Source organism: Pan troglodytes, chromosome 9, assembly GCF_028858775.2.
Source record: "Pan troglodytes isolate AG18354 chromosome 9, NHGRI_mPanTro3-v2.0_pri, whole genome shotgun sequence".
In the NCBI taxonomy this organism is placed as follows: Eukaryota; Metazoa; Chordata; class Mammalia; order Primates; family Hominidae; genus Pan; species Pan troglodytes.
Genome location: NC_072407.2, coordinates 50,617,280 through 50,635,817, shown reverse-complemented (window position 1 = coordinate 50,635,817; position 18,538 = coordinate 50,617,280). Strand labels below are relative to the sequence as shown.

The following is an 18,538-nucleotide window of genomic DNA, read 5'->3' as shown; positions in this document are numbered from 1 at the left end:
TTTTTAATAAACTGGCCCACATTTACTCTTCAGTTAAAAGCAAGAAATCGGCCAGGAGTGGTGGCTCATGTCTGTAATCCCAGCACTTTGGGAGGCCAAGGCGGGTGGATAACCTGAGGTCGGGAGTTCAAGAACAAACAGCCTAACTAACATGGAGAAACCCCATCTTTACTAAAAATACAAAATTAGCTGGGCGTGCTGGCACATGTCTGTAATCCCAGCTACTCAGGAGGCTGACGCAGGAGAATCGCTTGAACCCGGGAGGCAGAGGTTGCAGTGAGCCGAGTTCCCGCCACCGCACTCTAGCCTGGGCAACCAGAGTGAAACTCCGTCTCAGAAAAAAAAAAAAAAAGCAAGAAATCTACCTTCCAAGGACATTAAAAAAAAATCAGCTAATTATTTAAAATAACCTTTAAATCCCTTTAGGGACTTAAAATCCTTTTAAATATTTAAAACCCAAACTTTAGAAAGGTTTGATTCCCTCTGGGCAGCCTCCTTTGCATTCCTCCTGGCTACAGTACCTCTATTCTCTCACAGAATATTTTCAGTTTTTATTGGTTTCCACAATTTGATAGGAAGCAATGACCAGCAACTCTATGCACTCTCCTCCACTAAGCACATGCAGGAAAAATGACGATTTATGTAAATTCATCTTACTTAGCTCCACACCCCATGTTGGAAGTTACTTTCGAATATTCCACACCTAAAGTTCAAGTAAACTTCCTTCGAGATTAAGCTCCTGGGCTGGACTCTGTGGTTTATGCATGTAATCCCAACACTTTGGAAGGCTGAGGTGGGAGGATTCCCTGAGCCCAGGAGTTTGAGATTAAAGTTAGCTATGAAGGCGCCACTGTACTCCAGCTTGGGTGACACAGCAATACCCTATCTCTAATAATAATAATAAAAATTTTTAAATCTAAAAAACTAAAAGACTTCTCCTGAGCTGAAAAATGGAGAGTTGAAAACAACAACAAAAAAACCTCATAATTGAGCTGGAGCCACTACATGCACACATGAAAAGGACTAACAGTCATAAAACAACACACAAAATCTGGAAGTTAATTTAGTGTAAAGGAAGAGCTTGTTGTTTCTTATTATAATACATCTCCCACTAAAGGTGTCCAATAAATTCTATCACCTTAGGAGATGAGTTTTAAACTAAGTGTAATGAGAAAATAGGTAATTTAAAAAAATCTCTTTTTTCTTTTTTGCTGCGGGGTGGCCAGAGAACGAAGAAATACCAAAAGTGAAATGCTACGCTGAATTGACCAGGCTAACTGGGAACTCACTGGAAAAGTGAAAACTGGGAAGAATTAGTGATGAGCTCAAGAAGGTGCTTAGCCACTTACCCAGAGATTTATTTAATGAGAATGGATCACAGGTTTCCACAGGTCGTTCCACTGCCAGTAAGAAGACAGTCGTGAACCATGGGTCCCTTTTTTCACTAGTCAACAGTCACCCTCACCTACACGCGGAGTACATATTTGGCACTCAGCAAATCTTGATTGAATGAAAACCTACCTCACTCATATTGGCACCCAACCCCGGAGTTATGGCCCCCCAAATTACCTCCAAAACGCCTGACGACCTAACCCAAAGAGCTGAAAAAGTGGAGAGGAAAGCTCTGGGGTGGAGGGGATTCTCTGCCAAACAAGCAGGGGCCAACGGGGCCTAGACCAACTCAACTTCCCATAGAAAACTCAGGGGCCCAGGAGACTGAACCGTGGCTAATCCCTTCGACTTCCACGAAGAAGCAGCCAAGGGGCCGCAGATCCACAGCCTCCCACCCGGGGGCGCTGAGAGATCTTGGGGTATCCCCCGCAAAAGTTAGTACCTGTGAAGCTGCGGCACAAAGAGTGGTTCCGGGCTCTCATTACGGAGGCCGGGACCTGGGACCGACCAGCCGCGCCTCCTGGCTGAGGGTTCCGCGCTCCGGAGCTGCAGTGACCGTACACGTCGCCGACAGACACCTAAGGCTTCAGAAGGGTCCTGGCTCGCAGGCCCCAGACGTTTTGCTCCTAAGACTCCGCGAGTTGTCGCACCCACGTCGACTGGCGCTCTTCAGTGCTTCCCTCACTGGTTAAGCGGTCACTCCCGCCTTAAGCCCAGCAGCCTGTCGCTTCCCGGCGCCGCCATCGTTAGTGTTTGTTTTCATCCGCTTCGGTAATGGCCGGGGGGGTGGAAGAGGGCTACGGGGGAAATCCAGATGCCTAACCTTAGTCGCACTTTCGCTACAGTACGGACGCCCTATTTATTCTTTTAGTCCTCAAAATCTCCATAAAAGTTGATTTTCATTCCACGTAAGCTTTCTTCTCCAATCTTTCTAAGCTACTCAAGATAAAACAAAGACGGAAAGGCGGTGTTTGAGAGAGAGAGAGAGAGAGCGCCGTTTGGGCCGCGTGTGGAATGTGCGGAGATGAACCGCAGGTAGCCGCGGCAGCGGCAGTGAGGACGCGGCGCGGGGCGGGCGCTGACGCGGAAGGGGCGGTGCCGCTGTTGCGCGCCGTGGCGGCCTCTGTGCAGTCGCCGGTTCCGGAGGAGGGCCCAACCCGGCTGGGTGGGTGGGAAGTGTGGCTGGTAACCTGGCAGCCGCGGAGAGGTGGGTGACGGGCCTGGGCTAACTGAGTGGCCGGCGCAATCAGACTTTGACATCCGTTTTTAGGGTGCCCTTTAAAAGTGGCAGAGTCGCTTCCCAAACCTGGTTCGGCCAGCCTCTTTTTCGCTCCCGACTTCCAATGTGTCTGGTCTTCCCTACTTCCTGGCCCTCAGGTTCACGATTTGGAGTTCTTGGAGTGAGGGAAAAGCCTTTTGTTACAGCACACAGTGTACGTCCATAAGGCTGGGTTGTGGACTTTGGTTGTTTTTTTTGTTTGTTTGTTTGTTTGTTTTTTTGCCCCTTCTTTTCTTGTTAGACTGGTTTGAACACCCCAGCATCTGTCCTGTATTTGTCAGGTGAAACCAGAAGTCTTTGGATAATGAAACCCGTGACCAATTCTTACCCAAGGTGGTTATGACATATGTCAGCTGCTTCTTGGCCTATATAGTTAGAAGCCGACCTCTTTTACCTTGTGAATAATTATGTCATCACCTCCATTATTCTTTTGGTGTTCTCAATTGAAATGCCAAGCATTAAATGAGCCACAAAGATTGAATTCCCATTATCCTTGAATCAGAGCAAGCCTGTCGTGCAGCCATGAGTTAGTGGAGAAAAATCCGGAGTTGTAAGTACAGTACGTTTTGCCTCAACAAAATGGAAATTTGTAGAAAAGGAGCTGCTCCAGCCTTTGAGTCACTTTAAAGTCTTTGGTAGGTTCCTAATGTTTTTTCTTTTAACATTTACAGAGAGAAGATTATAAATGGCAGAGCCATTTAACTGTGGTTAGCTGTTGGATTCTGATACTTTCTTAAAAATACGTTCTTGCACCAACATCTTCATTGGGAACAGTTCAGAAAAAGCAAAGAGGAGAGCCAACATTCACATTTACCATGGCTATACCAATAACAGTGCTTGACTGTGACCTCCTGCTATATGGCCGTGGTCACCGGACATTGGACCGTTTTAAGCTGGATGATGTGACTGATGAATACTTGATGTCCATGTATGGGTTTCCACGGCAGTTCATTTATTACTTGGTGGAGCTCTTGGGGGCGAATCTTTCTAGGCCTACTCAGCGATCCAGGGCTATTAGCCCAGAGACACAGGTCCTTGCAGCATTGGGTTTTTATACCTCAGGTTCCTTCCAGACTCGGATGGGAGATGCCATTGGAATCAGTCAGGCGTCTATGAGTCGTTGTGTTGCCAATGTCACTGAAGCACTTGTGGAAAGGGCCTCACAGTTCATTCGCTTTCCAGCTGATGAAGCCTCCATTCAGGCTCTGAAGGATGAATTCTATGGGTTGGCAGGGATGCCAGGGGTGATGGGGGTCGTTGACTGTATCCATGTGGCCATCAAGGCACCAAATGCTGAAGACCTCTCCTATGTGAACCGAAAAGGCCTGCATTCTTTAAACTGCCTGATGGTGTGTGACATTAGAGGGACACTAATGACCGTGGAGACAAACTGGCCCGGCAGCCTACAGGACTGTGCTGTGCTGCAGCAGTCTTCCCTCAGTAGTCAGTTTGAAGCGGGTATGCACAAAGATAGCTGGCTTCTGGGTAAGTTTGCAAGTGTGAATTTTCATTTTGTTTGGAGGCATAGAAAAGTTATGTAGGCCGGGGGCGGTGGCTCACACAACCCCAGCACTTTGGGAGGCTGAGGCGGTGGATCACCTGAGGTCAAGAGCTGGAGACCAGCCTGGCCAACATGGTGAAATCTTGTCTCTACTAAAAATACAAAAATTGGGCATGGTGGCAGGCACCTGTAGTTCCAGCTACTCGGGAGGCTGAGGCAGGACAATCGCTTGAACCCAGAAGGCAGAGGTTGCAGTGAGCCGAGATGGCGCCATTGCACCCCCACCTGGGCAACAGAGCAAAAACTCCATCTCAAAAACAAAAAAAAAAAAAAAAAAGAAAAGGGACCGCACGTGTAGCTCATGCCTGTTATCCTAGCACTTTGGGAGGCCGAGGCAGGCAGATCACCTGAGGTTGGGGGTTCAAGACCAGCCTGACCAACATGGAGAAACCCCGTCTGTACTAAAAATACAAAATTAGCTGGGCGTAGTAGCGCATGCCTGCAATCCCAGCTACTCGGGAGGCTGAGGCAGGAGAATCGCTTGAACCCGGGAGGCGGAGGTTGCGGTTAGCCAAGATCGCGCCAGTGCACTCTAGCCTGGGCAACAAGAGCAAAACTCCATCTCAAAAAAAAGAAAAAGAAAAATTATGTAGTGGAGTAGAATGAGATATGGCAGTCTGTAGAGCTGAGTCTCAGTCCTGCCAGTTTTTTATGAGACCTCAGGTGAGAATTTTCTTAGCCTTAATTTTTAAAAAATCAACATTTAATAGACATTATTAAAACTTTAAAGCATACTGTTAGAGCCAGCACAGTGGCACGTACTAGTACAACTGGTAATTGTAATTCCAACTATCTGGGAGGCTAAGGCAAGAGGATCACTTGAGCCTGGACCTTGAGACCAGCCTGAGCAAGATAGCAAGACCCTGTCTCCAAAACAATTAAACTTTTTTTTTCTTATTTTATTTTTATTTTTTTTATTTTGTGTAGAGGCAGAGTCTCACTATGTTGACCAGACTAGTCTTGAGCTCCTGGCCTCAAGCTATCCTCCCATCTGAGCCTCCCAAAGCTCTGGGAATATGGCTGTAAGCCACCACACCAACGTAAAAAAAAATTATTATTATTATTATTATTATTATTGAGACAGAGTTTTGCTCTTGTTGCCCAGGCTGGAGTGCAATGGCGCGATCTTGGCTCACTGCAACCTCCGCCTCCCAGGTTCAAGCAATTCTGCCTCAGCCTCCTGAGTAGCTGGGATTATAGGCATGCGCCACTATGCCCAGCTAGTTTAGTATTTTTAGTAGAGACGGGGTTTCACCATGTTGGTCAGGCTGCTCTCGAACTCCCAACCTCAGGTGATCTGCCCATCTCAGCCTCCCAAAGTGCTGGGATTACAGGCGTGAGCCACCATGCCCAGCCAAAATATATATATATATTAATAAATGTATTTTATGTTATTTCACCCAGCTCTTCTACTCCTAAGAATTTATCTTACAGGTATATATTTATACATATGCAAAACAAAATTGCATACAAGAATTTTTATTGCAAACAATAGCTGCAGCAACAAAAACAACCTTATAAAAACAATCCTCTCTGGGTGTGGTGGCTCCTGCCCGTAATCCCAGCACTTTGGGAAGTCAAGGTGAGAGGGTCACTTGAATCCAGGAGCTCGAGATTAGCCTGGGCAACAAAGCGAGACAATGTCTCTCAGAAAAGTAATAATAATATAAATAAGCAAACAAATAAATGAAACAATCCCCTGAAATAAAGCCAAAATACTGCTGGGTGCGGTAGCTCACGACTATAATCCCAGCACTGTGGGAGGCCATGGAGGGTGTATCACCTGAGGTCGGGCGTTCAAGACCAGCCTGTCCAACATAGTGAAACCCCTCCTCTACTGAAAATACAAAAATTATCAGGGCGTGGTGGTGCGCGCCTATAATCCCAGCTACTTGGGAGGCTGAGGTAGGAGAATCGATTGAACCTGGGAGGTGGAGGTTGCAGTGAGCCAAGATCGTGCCACTGCACTCCAGCCTGGGCAACAGAGGGAGACTCTGTCTCAAAAAAAAAAAAAAAAAAAAAAGCCAACATACTTATCAGGACTGTCCAGAATTGTTTAAGTATTGTACATCCATACAATTGAGCCTTAATTTTTATCTGGCTCTGCTAATCATCTGTAAAATGATTAATCTAACACCAACCACAGTAATATCTATTGTGAGGATTAGGTAATATATATGAAAGTTACCTATGAAGTATTGTATAGATATTCAAATGTGGCCAGTTGTGGTGGCTCACGCCTATAATCTCAGCACTTCAGGAGACCAAGGCGGTGGATCACCAGAGGTCAAGAGTTGGAGTTCAAAACCAGCCTGGCCGACATGGTCAAACCCCTTCTCTACTAAAAACACAAAATTTAGCTGGACATGGTGGCGCATGCCTGTAGTCCCATCTACTTGGGAAGCTGAGGCAGGAGAATTGCTTGAGCCTGGGAGGCAGAGGTTGCAGTGAGCTGAGATCACACCACTGCACTCCAGCCTGGGCGATGGAGCAAGACTCCATCTCAAAAAAAAAAAAAAAAAAAATCCGGGTGTAGTGGCTCATGCCTATAATCCCAGCACTTTTGGAGGCCAAGGCAAGCGGATCACCTGATGTCAGGAGTTCAAGACCAGCCTGGCCAACGTGGTGAAACCCCTTATCTACTAAAAATACAAAAAATCAGCTGGGCGTGGTGGCAGGCACCTATAATCTCAGCTACTTGGGAGGCTGAGGCAGGCGAATCGCTTGAACCCGGGAGGCAGAGGTTGCAGTGAGTCGAGATTGCACCATTGCACTCCAGCCTGGGCAACAAGAACGAAACTCTGTCTCAAAAAAAAAAAAAAAATTATTTTTGCATTGTTGATTGTCACTGTGATATCTGCATAGAAATGATAGTAGACAATGCATGTACACAATTCTTATTGTAGCAACTCACTTCACAGATCTTTCCATTGGAAAGACTGGCTTACTGTTATGAGTAGAACAAGAATCTATTCAACATTCAGCAGTGTGAACCAAGGTGACTGTACAGCTCTGAGGAGTGCAGTTAGCAGTGATAAAACCCTTGAATCCAGCAGCTTAGTTTTTTGTTTTTTGGGTTTGTTTTTTTTTTAATGTGCTACTTTTATATGAGCATCAGGACAAGGGTTATCTTGTATACAACATATAAGAGATGAAAGCTACGTTAAGGATTAGAAGACTTCTCTAACTTTTGTTTTTTTGAGATTGGGTCTTGTTATGTTGCCCAGGCTGGTCTCAAGCAATCCTCTGGCCTCAGCCCAGGCTCATAATACCAGTAGCTGGTATCACAGACATACACCACCACACCCAGCTAATCACTACCATTAATCATATCTGCACTGCACATGCTCATTGCACAGTGCTTGTTGTGAGTTGATGCTCAGGAAATACTTCTCTTTAACATGTTTACTAGCACTTTAAAGAGAAACCTCCTGTGTTCCAAGTGGGCAAAGACTACACTGATGGGTGTAGAGCTGCCAGGGTAATATCCTGGAGCTTACTGAGTTTCTTGATTGTTGCTTCTCCGTACTATTTTTAGTATACCACCTTCTTGCTACTCTATTGGACCTTTATCTTAAACACACCTTTTGCCTATTTTGAGCTTTCAAATTTTATTTTCATACAACTCACACCAAGAAGTGTGGGAAAGTCGATTTTGCAATTGTTTCATCTGGCCATTTCTTCTGTAGCTGTGGGAGTACTTGGGTTCCAAGCTGATTTCTTATGAATCTCTTCACTTTGGTTCCCCCCACCTTTTTTTTTTTTTTTTTTTTTTTTGTGACGGGGTCTCACTCTGTCACCCAGGCTGGAGTGTGGTGGTGTGATTATGACTCACTGCAGCCTTGACCTCCTGGGCTCAATTGATCCTCCTACCTCAGCCTACCGAGTAGCTGGGACTACAGATGCACACCACCATGCTGGGCTAATTTTTGTATTTTTGGTAAAGCTGGCATTTTGTCATGCTGCCCAGGCTGGTCTCGAACCCCTAGGCTCAAGCAGTTAGCCCACCTTGTACTCCCAAATTGCTGGAATTACAGGCATGAGCTACTGCACCCTGCCCGGTTCCCTAACTATTAAGCCAGCTAAAACTTAGCCCTTAAAATTTGACAGGCAATATTGTAAGCATTTTGCATCAATTATATCACTTAATGCTTATAAAAACTCTTTTTTAAGAGTTAAATAATAGCCGGGCACGGTGGCTCACGCCTGTAATCCCAGCACTTTGGGAGGCCGAGGTGGGCGGATCACGAGGTCAGGAGATCGAGACCATCCTGGCTAACACAGTGAAACCTCATCTCTACTAAAAATACAAAACATAAGCCAGGCGTGGTGGCAGGCGCCTGTAGTCCCAGCTACTCCGGAGGCTGAGGCAGGAGAATGGCGTGAACCCGGGAGGTGGAGTTTGCAGTGAGCCGAGATCACGCCACTGCACTCCAGCCTGGGCGACAGAGCAAGACTCTGTCTCAAAAAACAAAAACAAAAAAAAAAAGAGTTAAATAATAATATTATTAACATTTTTACAAAAGAGGAGACTGAGGCACATAACATTTAATTTAAATCGCTTGTGTTTCAGTGTTTAAATCAGATCATAGGACGAATTACTCTATTTGGCAAATATTCCTGGTAAGGACTTCTTTTTCTTCCCACCTTGGGATCCAAGATTCAGTTGGAATTATGGCTTTAAAGTAGTTTTTTACATTGTTTATAGTACATAGTTGAAAATTAGTAAAAATTCTGATAAATAACTTTTCTGATTCCCCTCTCTACAGAAAGAGTAGGAGTGGGAAAAATGGATACTGTAGCAACATTTAATGAATGTTTATTTATTTATTTATTTTTTGAGACAGAGTCTCGCTCTGTCGCCCAGCTGGAGTGCAGTGGTGCGATCTCGGCTCACTGCAAGCTCCACCTCCCGGGTTCACACCACTCTCCTGCCTCAGCCTCCGGAGTAGCTGGGACTATAGGCGCCCGCCACCACGCCCAGCTAATTTTTTGTGTTTTTAGTAGAGATGGGGTTTCACTGTGTTAGCCAGGATGGCCTCCATCTCCTGACCTCTTGATCCGCCCGCCTTGGCCTCCCAAAGTGCTGGGATTACAGGCGTGAGCCCACCGCGCCTGGCCTTTTTATTATTTTATATATATATATATATTATATACATACACACACATGTATTTTTGAAACAGGGTCTCATTCTGTCACCCACGCTGGAGTGCACTGGCATGATCACAACTTATTGAAGCCTTGACCTCCTGGGCTCAATTGATCCTCCCACATCAGTCTACCGAGTAGTTGGGACCATAGGTGCCTGCCATCATGCCTGGCTAATTTTGTTTTAAATTTTTTGGCTGGGCGCTGTGACTCATGCCTGTAATCCCAGCATTTTGGGAGGCCAAAGCGGGCGGATCACCTGAGGTCAGGAGTTTGAGACCAGCCTGGCCAACATGGTGAAACCTCATCTCTACTAAAAATACAAAAATTACCCAGGCATGGTGGTGGGCACTTGTAGTCCTAGCTACTCAGGAGGCTGAGGCAGGAGAATCGCTTGAACCCGGGAGGTGGAGGTTGCAGTGAGCCGAGATTGCACCATTGCACTCTAGCCTGGGCAACAGAGTGAGACTTACTCTCAAAAAAAAAAAAAAAAAAAAATTCTTTTATTTATTTATTTTTTTTATAGAGTCTGGGTCTCACTGTGTTGACCAGGCAGGTCTCAAACTCCTGAGCTCAGCCAGTCCACCTCAGCCTGCCAAAGTGCTGGGATTACAGGTATGAGCCATTGTGCCTGGTCAGCAAGTGTTTATTAAAGCTAGTTTTGGTGTGAGGCATGAAGAAAGCTTGGAATATACCTGTGGAAGTTGAAGATGTAGAAACTGATTTCCTCAGGCCGGGCGTGGTGGCTCACGTCTGTAATCCCAGCATTTTGGGAGGCCGAGGTGGGTGGATCACTTGAGGTCAGGACTTCCAGACCAGCTGGTCAACATGCTGAAACCCTGTCTCTACTAAATATACAAAAATTACCCAGGCACGGTGGTGTGAGCCTGTGATTCCAGCTACTCAGGAGGCTGATGCAGGAGAATTGCTTGATCCTGGTAGGTGGAGGTTGCAGTGAGCGGAGATCCTGCCACTGCATTCCAACCTGGATGACAGAGTGAGACTCCATCTTAAAAAAAAAAAAAGAAAAGTGGCTCACGCCTGTGATCCCAGCACTTTGGGAGGCCAAGGCAGGTGGACAACGAGGTCAGAGGTTCAAGACAAGCCTGGCCAAGATGGTGAAACCCCATCTCTACTAAAAATACAAAAATTAGCCTGGTGCTAATTTTAGCCAGGTGCTAAATCCCAGCACTTTTGGAGGCCAAGGCGGGCACATCACCTGAGGTCAGAAGTTTGAGACCAGCCTGGCCAAGATGGTGAAATCCCATCTCTTCTAAAAATATAAAAATTAGCCAGGTGTGGTGGCAGGCGCCTGTAATCCCAGCTACTCGGGAGGCTGAGGCAGGAGAATCGCTTGAACCTGGGAGGCGGAGGTTGCAGTGAGCTGAGATCACGCCATTGCACTCTAGCCTGGGGGACAAGAGCAAGACTTTGTCTCAAAAAAAACAAAAGAAAAAAAAAATTTGTCAGGCGCGGTGGCTCAAGCCTGTAATCCCAGCACTTTGGGAGGCCGAGGCAGGCAGATCACCTGAGGTCAGGAGTTCAAGATTAGCCTGGCCAACATGGTGAAACCCTGTCTCTACTAAAAATACAAAATTAGCCGGGCCTGGTGGCGCATGCCTGTAATCCCAGCTACTCGAGTGGCTGAGGCAGGAGAATTGCTTGAACCCAGGAGGCGGAGGTTGTAGTGAACCAAGATTCTGTGACTGTACTCCAGACTGGGCTGGAGACTGTATCTCCAAAAAAAAAAAAAAAATTTTTTTTTTTAATTGCCAGGCATGGTGGCGTGTGCCTGTAGTCCCAGCTTACTCAGGAGGCTGACCTGGGAGGATCACTTGAGCCCAGGAGTTCAAGGCTGCAGTGAGCTACGATCGTGCTATTGCACTCCAGTCTGGGCAACAGAGAGATACCCTAAATCATTCATATGAATAGACAGATTTGGAAAACAAATCTCTAAACAAGTCTCTAAAGGTTGTGTGGACAGTGGGAGTAATTATGGGAAGATTGGCAGGATTATAAGGAATGACAAGATGTTAAAAGAGAGAATAGATGGCTAATTGTATTTTTGTTGTTGTTGTTTGAGATGGAGTTTTGCTCTCGTTGCCCAGGCTGTGGTGCAATGGGGCGATCTCAGCTCACTGCAACCTGTGCCTCCTGTGTTCAAGCAATTCTCCTGCCTCAGCCTCCTGAGTAGCTGAGATTACAGGTGCCTGCCACCACGCCCAGCTAATTTTTGTATTTTAGTAGAGACGGGGCTTCACCACGTTGGTCAGGCTGGTCTCAAACTCCCAACCTCAGGTGATCCACCCACTGTGGCCTCCCAAAGTGCTGGGATTACAGGCATGAAGCCCTGCACCTGGCCGCCTAATTGTATTTTAAGAAACAACCCTTAGGTTTGAGGAACAGTTCTAGATTTGTCAAACCTAGAACTAGCTGTGAGCCTCTGGCCTTTTTTTTTTTTTTTTTTTTAGCATTATTTTTCCTACGATATTATCCATTCCTGTCCTCATTCTCATCTGTCCCTTCAGAATGCATTATCTAAATTCCCCTCTAAATATACCTATTCCTGCAAACAATTCAGCCTCAGTTCTTATTTCTTTAGCTCTTGGCCTAGTCCTATTAAGCAGCAGCTTTGGGTAAGATCTGCCAAAATGTCTTGTGGATGACTGATCATATAAGCAATTGTAATCTGTTTAGCAATTCTGATCCTAATCCCCTCTTGAGTGTCTGTTTTCCAGTAGTGCTTGGTTTATAACCATTTAGTGAGGGTAGAGCAATTTTACAAAAGGTCTCCTTTAGCTTTTCCTGTATATCTCCTCCATTTAAGACTCATACCATTTCTTAGAGAAACTTTAACAAGGATCATTTAGCATCTCCAGTTTTCAGTATTCATCTTACTTATTTTATTCTCTTTTACAGCATTATATTCTTGTTTTATTATGCTCTTGTTTTAGTATTCTGAGTCTGAAATTAGCATTTAGTGACTAGGTCTTTCCTTTGCCTAACATATCAAAGGATGACGAACATATACTTTGATCTTCTCATTTGAATAATAAGTTCAATATCTAACCTAGCAGAGTTGGGATTGCATAATAAGAGATAATCTTTTTTTTTTTTTTTTTTTTTTTTTGAGACAGTCTCACCCTGTCGCCTTGGCTGGAGTGCAGTGGCATGATCTCGGCTCACTGCATCCTCTACCTCCCAGGTTCAAACAGTTTTCTACCTCAGCCTCCTGTAGCTGGGGCTACAGGCACGCACCACCATGCCTGGCTAATTTTTGTATTTTTAGTAGAGATGGGGTTTTGCTGTGTTGACCAGACTGGTCTCAAACTCCTGACCTCAAGTGATCCGCCTGCCTTAGCCTCTCAAAGTGCTGGGATTACAGGTGTGAGCCACCGTGCCCAGCCTGATAATCTTTAAAAAGTACCAGCTGGGTGTGGTGGTCACACCTGTAATGTCAGCACCTTGGGAGGTGAAGCAGGTGGGAGTTCCTCCTGAAGCGGGAGGAATGCTTGAGGCCAGGAGTTCAGGGTCAGCCTAGCAACATAACAAGACCCTGTCTCTACAAAAAGTTTAAAAATTAGCTGGGTGTTGTGGCATGTGCCTGTAATCCCAGCTACTCAGGAGGGTATGTTGGGAGGATTGCTTGAGCTCAGGAGTTTGAGGTTGCAGTGAGCTATGATCATACCACTGCACTTCAGCGTGGGCAACAGAGTGAGACTCTGTCTCAAAAAACAAAACTAAAGTAAAGTAAATAAATATTGAAAATAAAGTTAGGCCAGGCATGGTGGCTCACGATTGTAATCCCAGCACTTTGGGAGGCCAAAGGGAGCGGATCATCTGAGGTTGGGAGTTTGAGACCAGCCTGGCCAACATGGTGAAATCCCCATCTCTACTAAAAATACCAAAATTAGCCAGTCATGGTGGTACATGCCTGTAGTCCCAGCTACTCAGGAGACTGAGGTAGGAGAATAGCTTCAACCCGGGAGGCAGAGGTTGCAGTGAGCCGAGATTGCACCACTGCACTCCAGCCTGGGCGACAGAGTGAGGCTCCGTCTCAAAAAAAAAAAAATAGTTAAAAAAAAAGTACCAGCACAGTACATGCTACATAGTAGGTGTTCAATGAGTCATGGATATTATTTTTCATTATTATTTATAGCATCAGTTTCTTAAATTCATTATTTAGTAGGGTTATGTTCAATAAAAAGAAAAGGTTATGGCTGGGCGTGGTGTCTCACGCCTGTAATCCCAGCACTTTGGGAAGCTGAAGGGTGTGGATCGCATGAGGTCAGGAGTTTGAGACCAGCCTGGCCAGCATGGTGAAACCCCATCTCTACTAAAAATACAAAAATTAGCTGGGCGTGGTGGCAGGTGCCTGTAATCCCAGCTACTCGGTAAGCTGAGGCAGGAGAATTGCTTGAAACTGTGAGGCGGAGGTTGCAGTGAGCCGAGATCATGCTACTGCACTCCAGCCTGGGCAGAGTGAGACTCTCAAAAAAACAAACAAACAAACAAAAAACTGGGTGCGGTGGCTCATGCCTGGAATCCCAGCCCTTTGGGAGGCCGAGGTGGGTGGATCATGAAGTCAGGAGATTGTGACCAGCCTGGCCAACATGGTGAAACCCCGTCTCTACTAAAAACACAAAAAATTAGCCGGGCGTGGTGGCGTGTGCCTGTAGTCCCAGCTACTCAGGAGGCTGAGACAGGAGAATTGCTTAAACCTGGGAGGTGGAGGTTGCAGTGAGCTGAGATTGCACCACTGCACTCCAGCCTGGGCAACAGAGCAGACTCTGTCAAAAAAAAAAAAAAAAAGGTTATACCTGGGAGGGGAAAAGTCAGCTAAATAGTAAATTTGAAAATTTTGTGAGACTTCTTAGATATTTACAGTTAATCCATTTCTTAGAAATGTAAGCTCCTGCTAGGCGCTGTAATTCCAGGGCTTTGGGAGGTTGAGGTGGGTGGATTGTTTGGGCACAGGACTTAGAGACCAGCCTGGGTAACATAGTGAAACCTCCTCTCTAGAAAACATTAAAAATTTTGCCAGGCATGGTGGCGCATGCCTGTGGTCCCAGATATTCGGGAGGCTGAGGTAGGAGGCTGGAAGGTTGAGGCTGCAGCGAACTGTTATCACTCCACTGCATTCCAGCCTGGGTGACAGAGCAAAACTCTGTCTCCAAAAAAATAAATGTAAGCGCCTAAAAGAAATGAGCCCTGTATGTTGGGAACAGTGCCTACCACTGTCTGAACAGTCCAGAACTATTCACTGAAATTGATGGTGGGGCAGGAACACAGTGGTATGCAAACTGGTACTCCAGGGCCTATTTGTCTCTCAAATTTCTAAGAGGTTTTGCCTCTGTGCGGGACATCTCATCTGCCAGATGTAGTGACAGTGAGTCAGGACAAGAAAGCATTATACTAACATTGTGCTGTTGTATCAGGGCATTGCACCCCAGTTTTTTGTTGTTGTTGTTTTGTTAGCACTTCCTGGGATCATTTGATAAAGAAGTCACTTAAGGAGAATGCCTTGTGTGTATTTTTTTAATTGACTTCTGAATTCATTTCCTTATCACCAACTATTACTATTTGCATGATTATATGTATGCTCTCTTTGTTCATGTGAAATTCTTCCTCTTACAAAGGCATGGTTCTAGTAATTGTGATATATAGGAAGGCAGAACACCTGAGTTCTGATCTCTGCCATAAGTGCTCGGACTTTTATCTTATTCTTCTTAGCACTGGGAGAATAAATTACTGTAGTCCATGAAATCCCCTGAAATCCCTTGGTAGTGCTTTTAGACTTGAAATTTTGAGGGTAAAGTTAAGACTTCCCCTCACAAGTGTTTTGGGATCTCTTGGCAGAATTCTCTTTTTTCCTGTTTCATTCTTGCTCTGTAGAGATTTTGAAGATTGGCATGCTATTTGATTTTATTTGGTTTTATTAAGCCTTTTATTAATAACAATATCTCTGAATTAGGAAATTGCAGGAATTTTATTTTATTTGAGATGGAGTTTCACGCTTGTCGCCCAGGTTGGAGTGCAATGGCGTGATCTTGGCTCACTGCAATCTCCGCCTCCCACGTTGGTCAGGCTGGTCTTGAACTCCGGGCCTCAGTTGGTGATCTACCCGCCTCGGCCTCCCAAAGTGCTGGGATTACAGGCGTGAGTCACCATGCCTGGCCAAATGCAGGAATTTTATTTCCTCCAGTGCCTTCACCTCCTTCCTACATTCTTTCATATTTGGCTTCCTTTAGGTGCCAGCGTTTTTATGTGTCGATTTTTACCAACGATATTCTCAGCCAGAACTCGTGTCTTTCTGCTCCTGGCATTGGCATGATTTCTTTTTACCATAGCATTTTCCGCTTGGTTTTTCTAGTGTGCTTTGGCGCCAGAGGCTGTTGTATTTTCTTGTCCATTGTCAGTATATGTTTTCTGAATTTCACTTCCTGTTTCTATTCCACTTATAGTCATTTATGATTTATTTGGGCCTTCCCCACAGGTGACAGTTCCTTCTTTCTTCAAACCTGGCTCATGACCCCACTTCACATTCCTGAAACTCCAGCAGAATATCGCTATAACATGGCCCATTCTGCAACTCACAGTGTGATTGAGAAGACTTTCCGAACCCTCTGCTCCCGATTCCGCTGCCTGGATGGATCCAAGGGGGCACTGCAGTACTCACCAGAGAAATCCAGCCATATCATCTTGGCCTGTTGTGTCCTCCACAACATCTCCCTGGAGCATGGGATGGATGTTTGGTCCTCTCCAATGACAGGACCCATGGAACAGCCCCCGGAAGAAGAGTATGAGCACATGGAGTCCCTGGACTTACAGGCTGACCGTATTCGTCAGGAGCTAATGCTCACTCATTTTAGCTAATGTAGAAGGTGGAGAGGAGGGATACTTCCCAGGAGTTGTGACAGACTTTCCTCCTCATCACCTTCTACACAGTTCCATCATCTAGCATGACTGAGTATACAGATACTTGTCATAAACTGACATTTAATATGTGTGTTTTGGTAAGGTTGGGGCTATGCCAGAATATCTTGATTCATTTGCAAATGCATTAATTAAACTGAAACCAAGACAGCGGCTCCCTACTATCCAGTGAACTCCAGGTTGAGTACCACTAATTTGAAAGCTCAGTGGTTGCAAACATTTATGACTGTGCATACAAAGTCATAGTAAAGGTCAGGAGTTCAAGACAAGACCAGCCTGGCCAACATGGTGAAACCCCGTATCTACTAAAAATACAAAAATTAGCGGCCGGGTGCGGTGGCTCACGCCTGTAATCCCAGCACTTTGGGAGGCAGAGGCGGGTGGATCACCTGAGTTCAGGAGTTAAGACCAGCCTGGGCAACATGGCAAGACCCTGTCTCTACTAAAAATACAAAAAAATTAGCTGGGCTTGGTGACAGGTGCCTGTAATCCCAGCTACTCGGTAGGCTGAGGCAGGAGAATCACTTGAACCAGGGAGGCGGAGGTTGTGGTGAGCCGAGATCGTGCCATTGCACTCCAGCCTAGGCAAGAAGAGCGAAACTCCGTCTCAAAAAAAAAAAAAAAAAAAAAAAAAAAAAATTAGCCGGGCGTGGTGGTACATGCCTGAAATCCCAGCTACTCGGGATGCTGAGGCAGGAGAATCGCTTGAACCTGGGAGTCGGAGGTTGCACTGAGCCAAGATCATGCCACTGCACTCCAGCCTGAGTGACAGAGCAAGGCTTTCTCCAAAAAAAATAAAAATAAAAAAAATAAACTCATAGTAAAGGGGAAAACAGCATATAGTCAAAACACTTTTTTGGTTTCAATTATCTGCAGATTTCAGATGAAAACAATATTTACATAGGCCGGGTGTGGTGGCTTATGCCTATAATCCCATAATCCCAGCACGTTGGGAGGCCGAGGTGGGCAGATCACCTGAGGTCGGGAGTTCGACACCAGCCTGACCAAGCCTGAGCAACATGGTGAAACCCCGTCTCTACTAAAAAATACAAAAATTATCCGGGCGTGGTGGCACGCGCCTGTAATCCCAGCTACTCAGGAGGCTGAGGCAGGAGAATCACTTGAACACAGGAAGCAGAGGTTGCAGCGAGCCGAGATTGTGCCATCGCACTCCAGCCTGGGCAACCGAGCGAGACTCCGTCTCAAAAAAAAAAAAAAAAAAAAAACAATATTTACTTGTTCTGGATTATTTGGATGGTATTTTAGTTTTTCTACTTTGCTGCCTATATAGGCATAATCTGAGGCAAATGTGAAGAGAGAATTTCAGTTGGGGAATGATCTTCTGACATTAGTAAATGGCTACTAATCTCAGTTTGCAGCTTTGTGCTTTTAAGAGGATATTAAAGACAGTCAGAAACCTCCATCTTTAGCCTGTCTGCAATAATTGGACTGTGACTTGGACCTAGATCCTAGGGAGAACATCTGGACTCCAGTTTCCTATTTCCAACCCTGACTCGGAGTTAGAGGCTAAATGGGTTTGAGAACCCAATCAGCTTAAAAAAGGCAATTCGAATATAGATAAAATAGCAAGCTTATGCTTTACAGGCGTTCTAAGGACTGAGAGAGATTGATGAGCAATGCAGATTCACCCAGGTTCAGACACCTCACATTCAACTAGATCACATTTCTTATAATTGTGATGTTAGAAAGTCTGGTCATTCTGTTTTGAAATTCCTTGTACAAAAGGAGGATTCAGGGAATAAAGAAGATATGTGAAAGTATTAAAAAGGAGAGGTAATAGGAATATAATTTCTTGGCTTGAAATGAATTCTGGTGCTAGACCTTGGATATGCAGAGTGATGGACAGAATTTCCTAAGAAATAAATAATCCCCTAGCAAGTCTTGTTCTAAAATTACACTGATATAAAAATAACCTGATTAGAATAATGAAAGTGTGAATTAGGTTCACACATTGGTGCCTTTGCTGGGACAAAAAAGAGACTTTCCTGAGGGTTGTCTTGTTCCAGTTTCTCAGCCACTCACCATGTGATACCTCTGACTTGTCCTCTTGGATCATTTCCTACCTCCTGCCTTTGGCAGTGTTAATCTGGTGATTTTCAAAGTAAAGAAATGAACAGCTGATGACAGAAGAAATTTGGAAATAAATTGAGGGTGACTCATCCTCAAGATTAAAAACAATTACGGATTATTATCTGCTGTT

At 45.3% G+C, this 18,538-nt stretch overlaps 2 protein-coding genes across 49 annotated transcripts in view; one reads left to right on the top strand and one right to left on the bottom strand.

Annotated features, from left to right (window-relative positions):
* The window catches only part of ATG13 (autophagy related 13), a 57,317-nt gene extending 54,707 nt beyond the window's left edge, over positions 1-2,610 (bottom strand). For 10 of the 46 annotated variants that reach the window (XM_054661063.2, XM_063782445.1, XM_009460139.5 and 7 more), the window contains exons 1-2: positions 1,835-2,423; positions 1,350-1,465 (exon numbers count right to left, since the gene is read on the bottom strand). The gene's annotated coding sequence lies outside the window, so the exon portion shown is untranslated. 46 annotated transcript variants of the gene reach the window in all.
* On the top strand, positions 2,434-16,465 carry HARBI1 (harbinger transposase derived 1). Of its 3 annotated transcripts, none has more exons than XM_521904.9 (3): positions 2,434-2,599; positions 3,343-4,156; positions 15,878-16,465. In XM_521904.9, the coding sequence occupies exons 2-3, from the start codon at positions 3,487-3,489 to the stop codon at positions 16,255-16,257; spliced, it is 1,050 nt and encodes a 349-aa protein (XP_521904.4). In that variant the 5' UTR covers positions 2,434-2,599; positions 3,343-3,486; the 3' UTR covers positions 16,258-16,465. The 3 variants fall into 3 exon arrangements, with proteins under 3 accessions (XP_521904.4, XP_016776267.2, XP_016776268.2); XM_016920778.3 differs by having other exon boundaries at positions 2,547-2,825; XM_016920779.4 differs by having other exon boundaries at positions 2,580-3,221.
* Positions 16,466-18,538: the final 2,073 nt, after the last annotated feature.

What these genes read in the sequence shown, in the direction of transcription:
- HARBI1 (XM_521904.9), top strand. Translation starts at nt 3,487, where the DNA reads ATGGCTATACCAATAACAGTGCTTGACTGTGACCTCCTGCTATATGGC. An exon ending in CAAAGATAGCTGGCTTCTGG is followed by an intron (nt 4,157 to 15,877) that starts GTAAGTTTGCAA and finishes CCTTCCCCACAG; the next exon opens with GTGACAGTTCCTTCTTTCTT.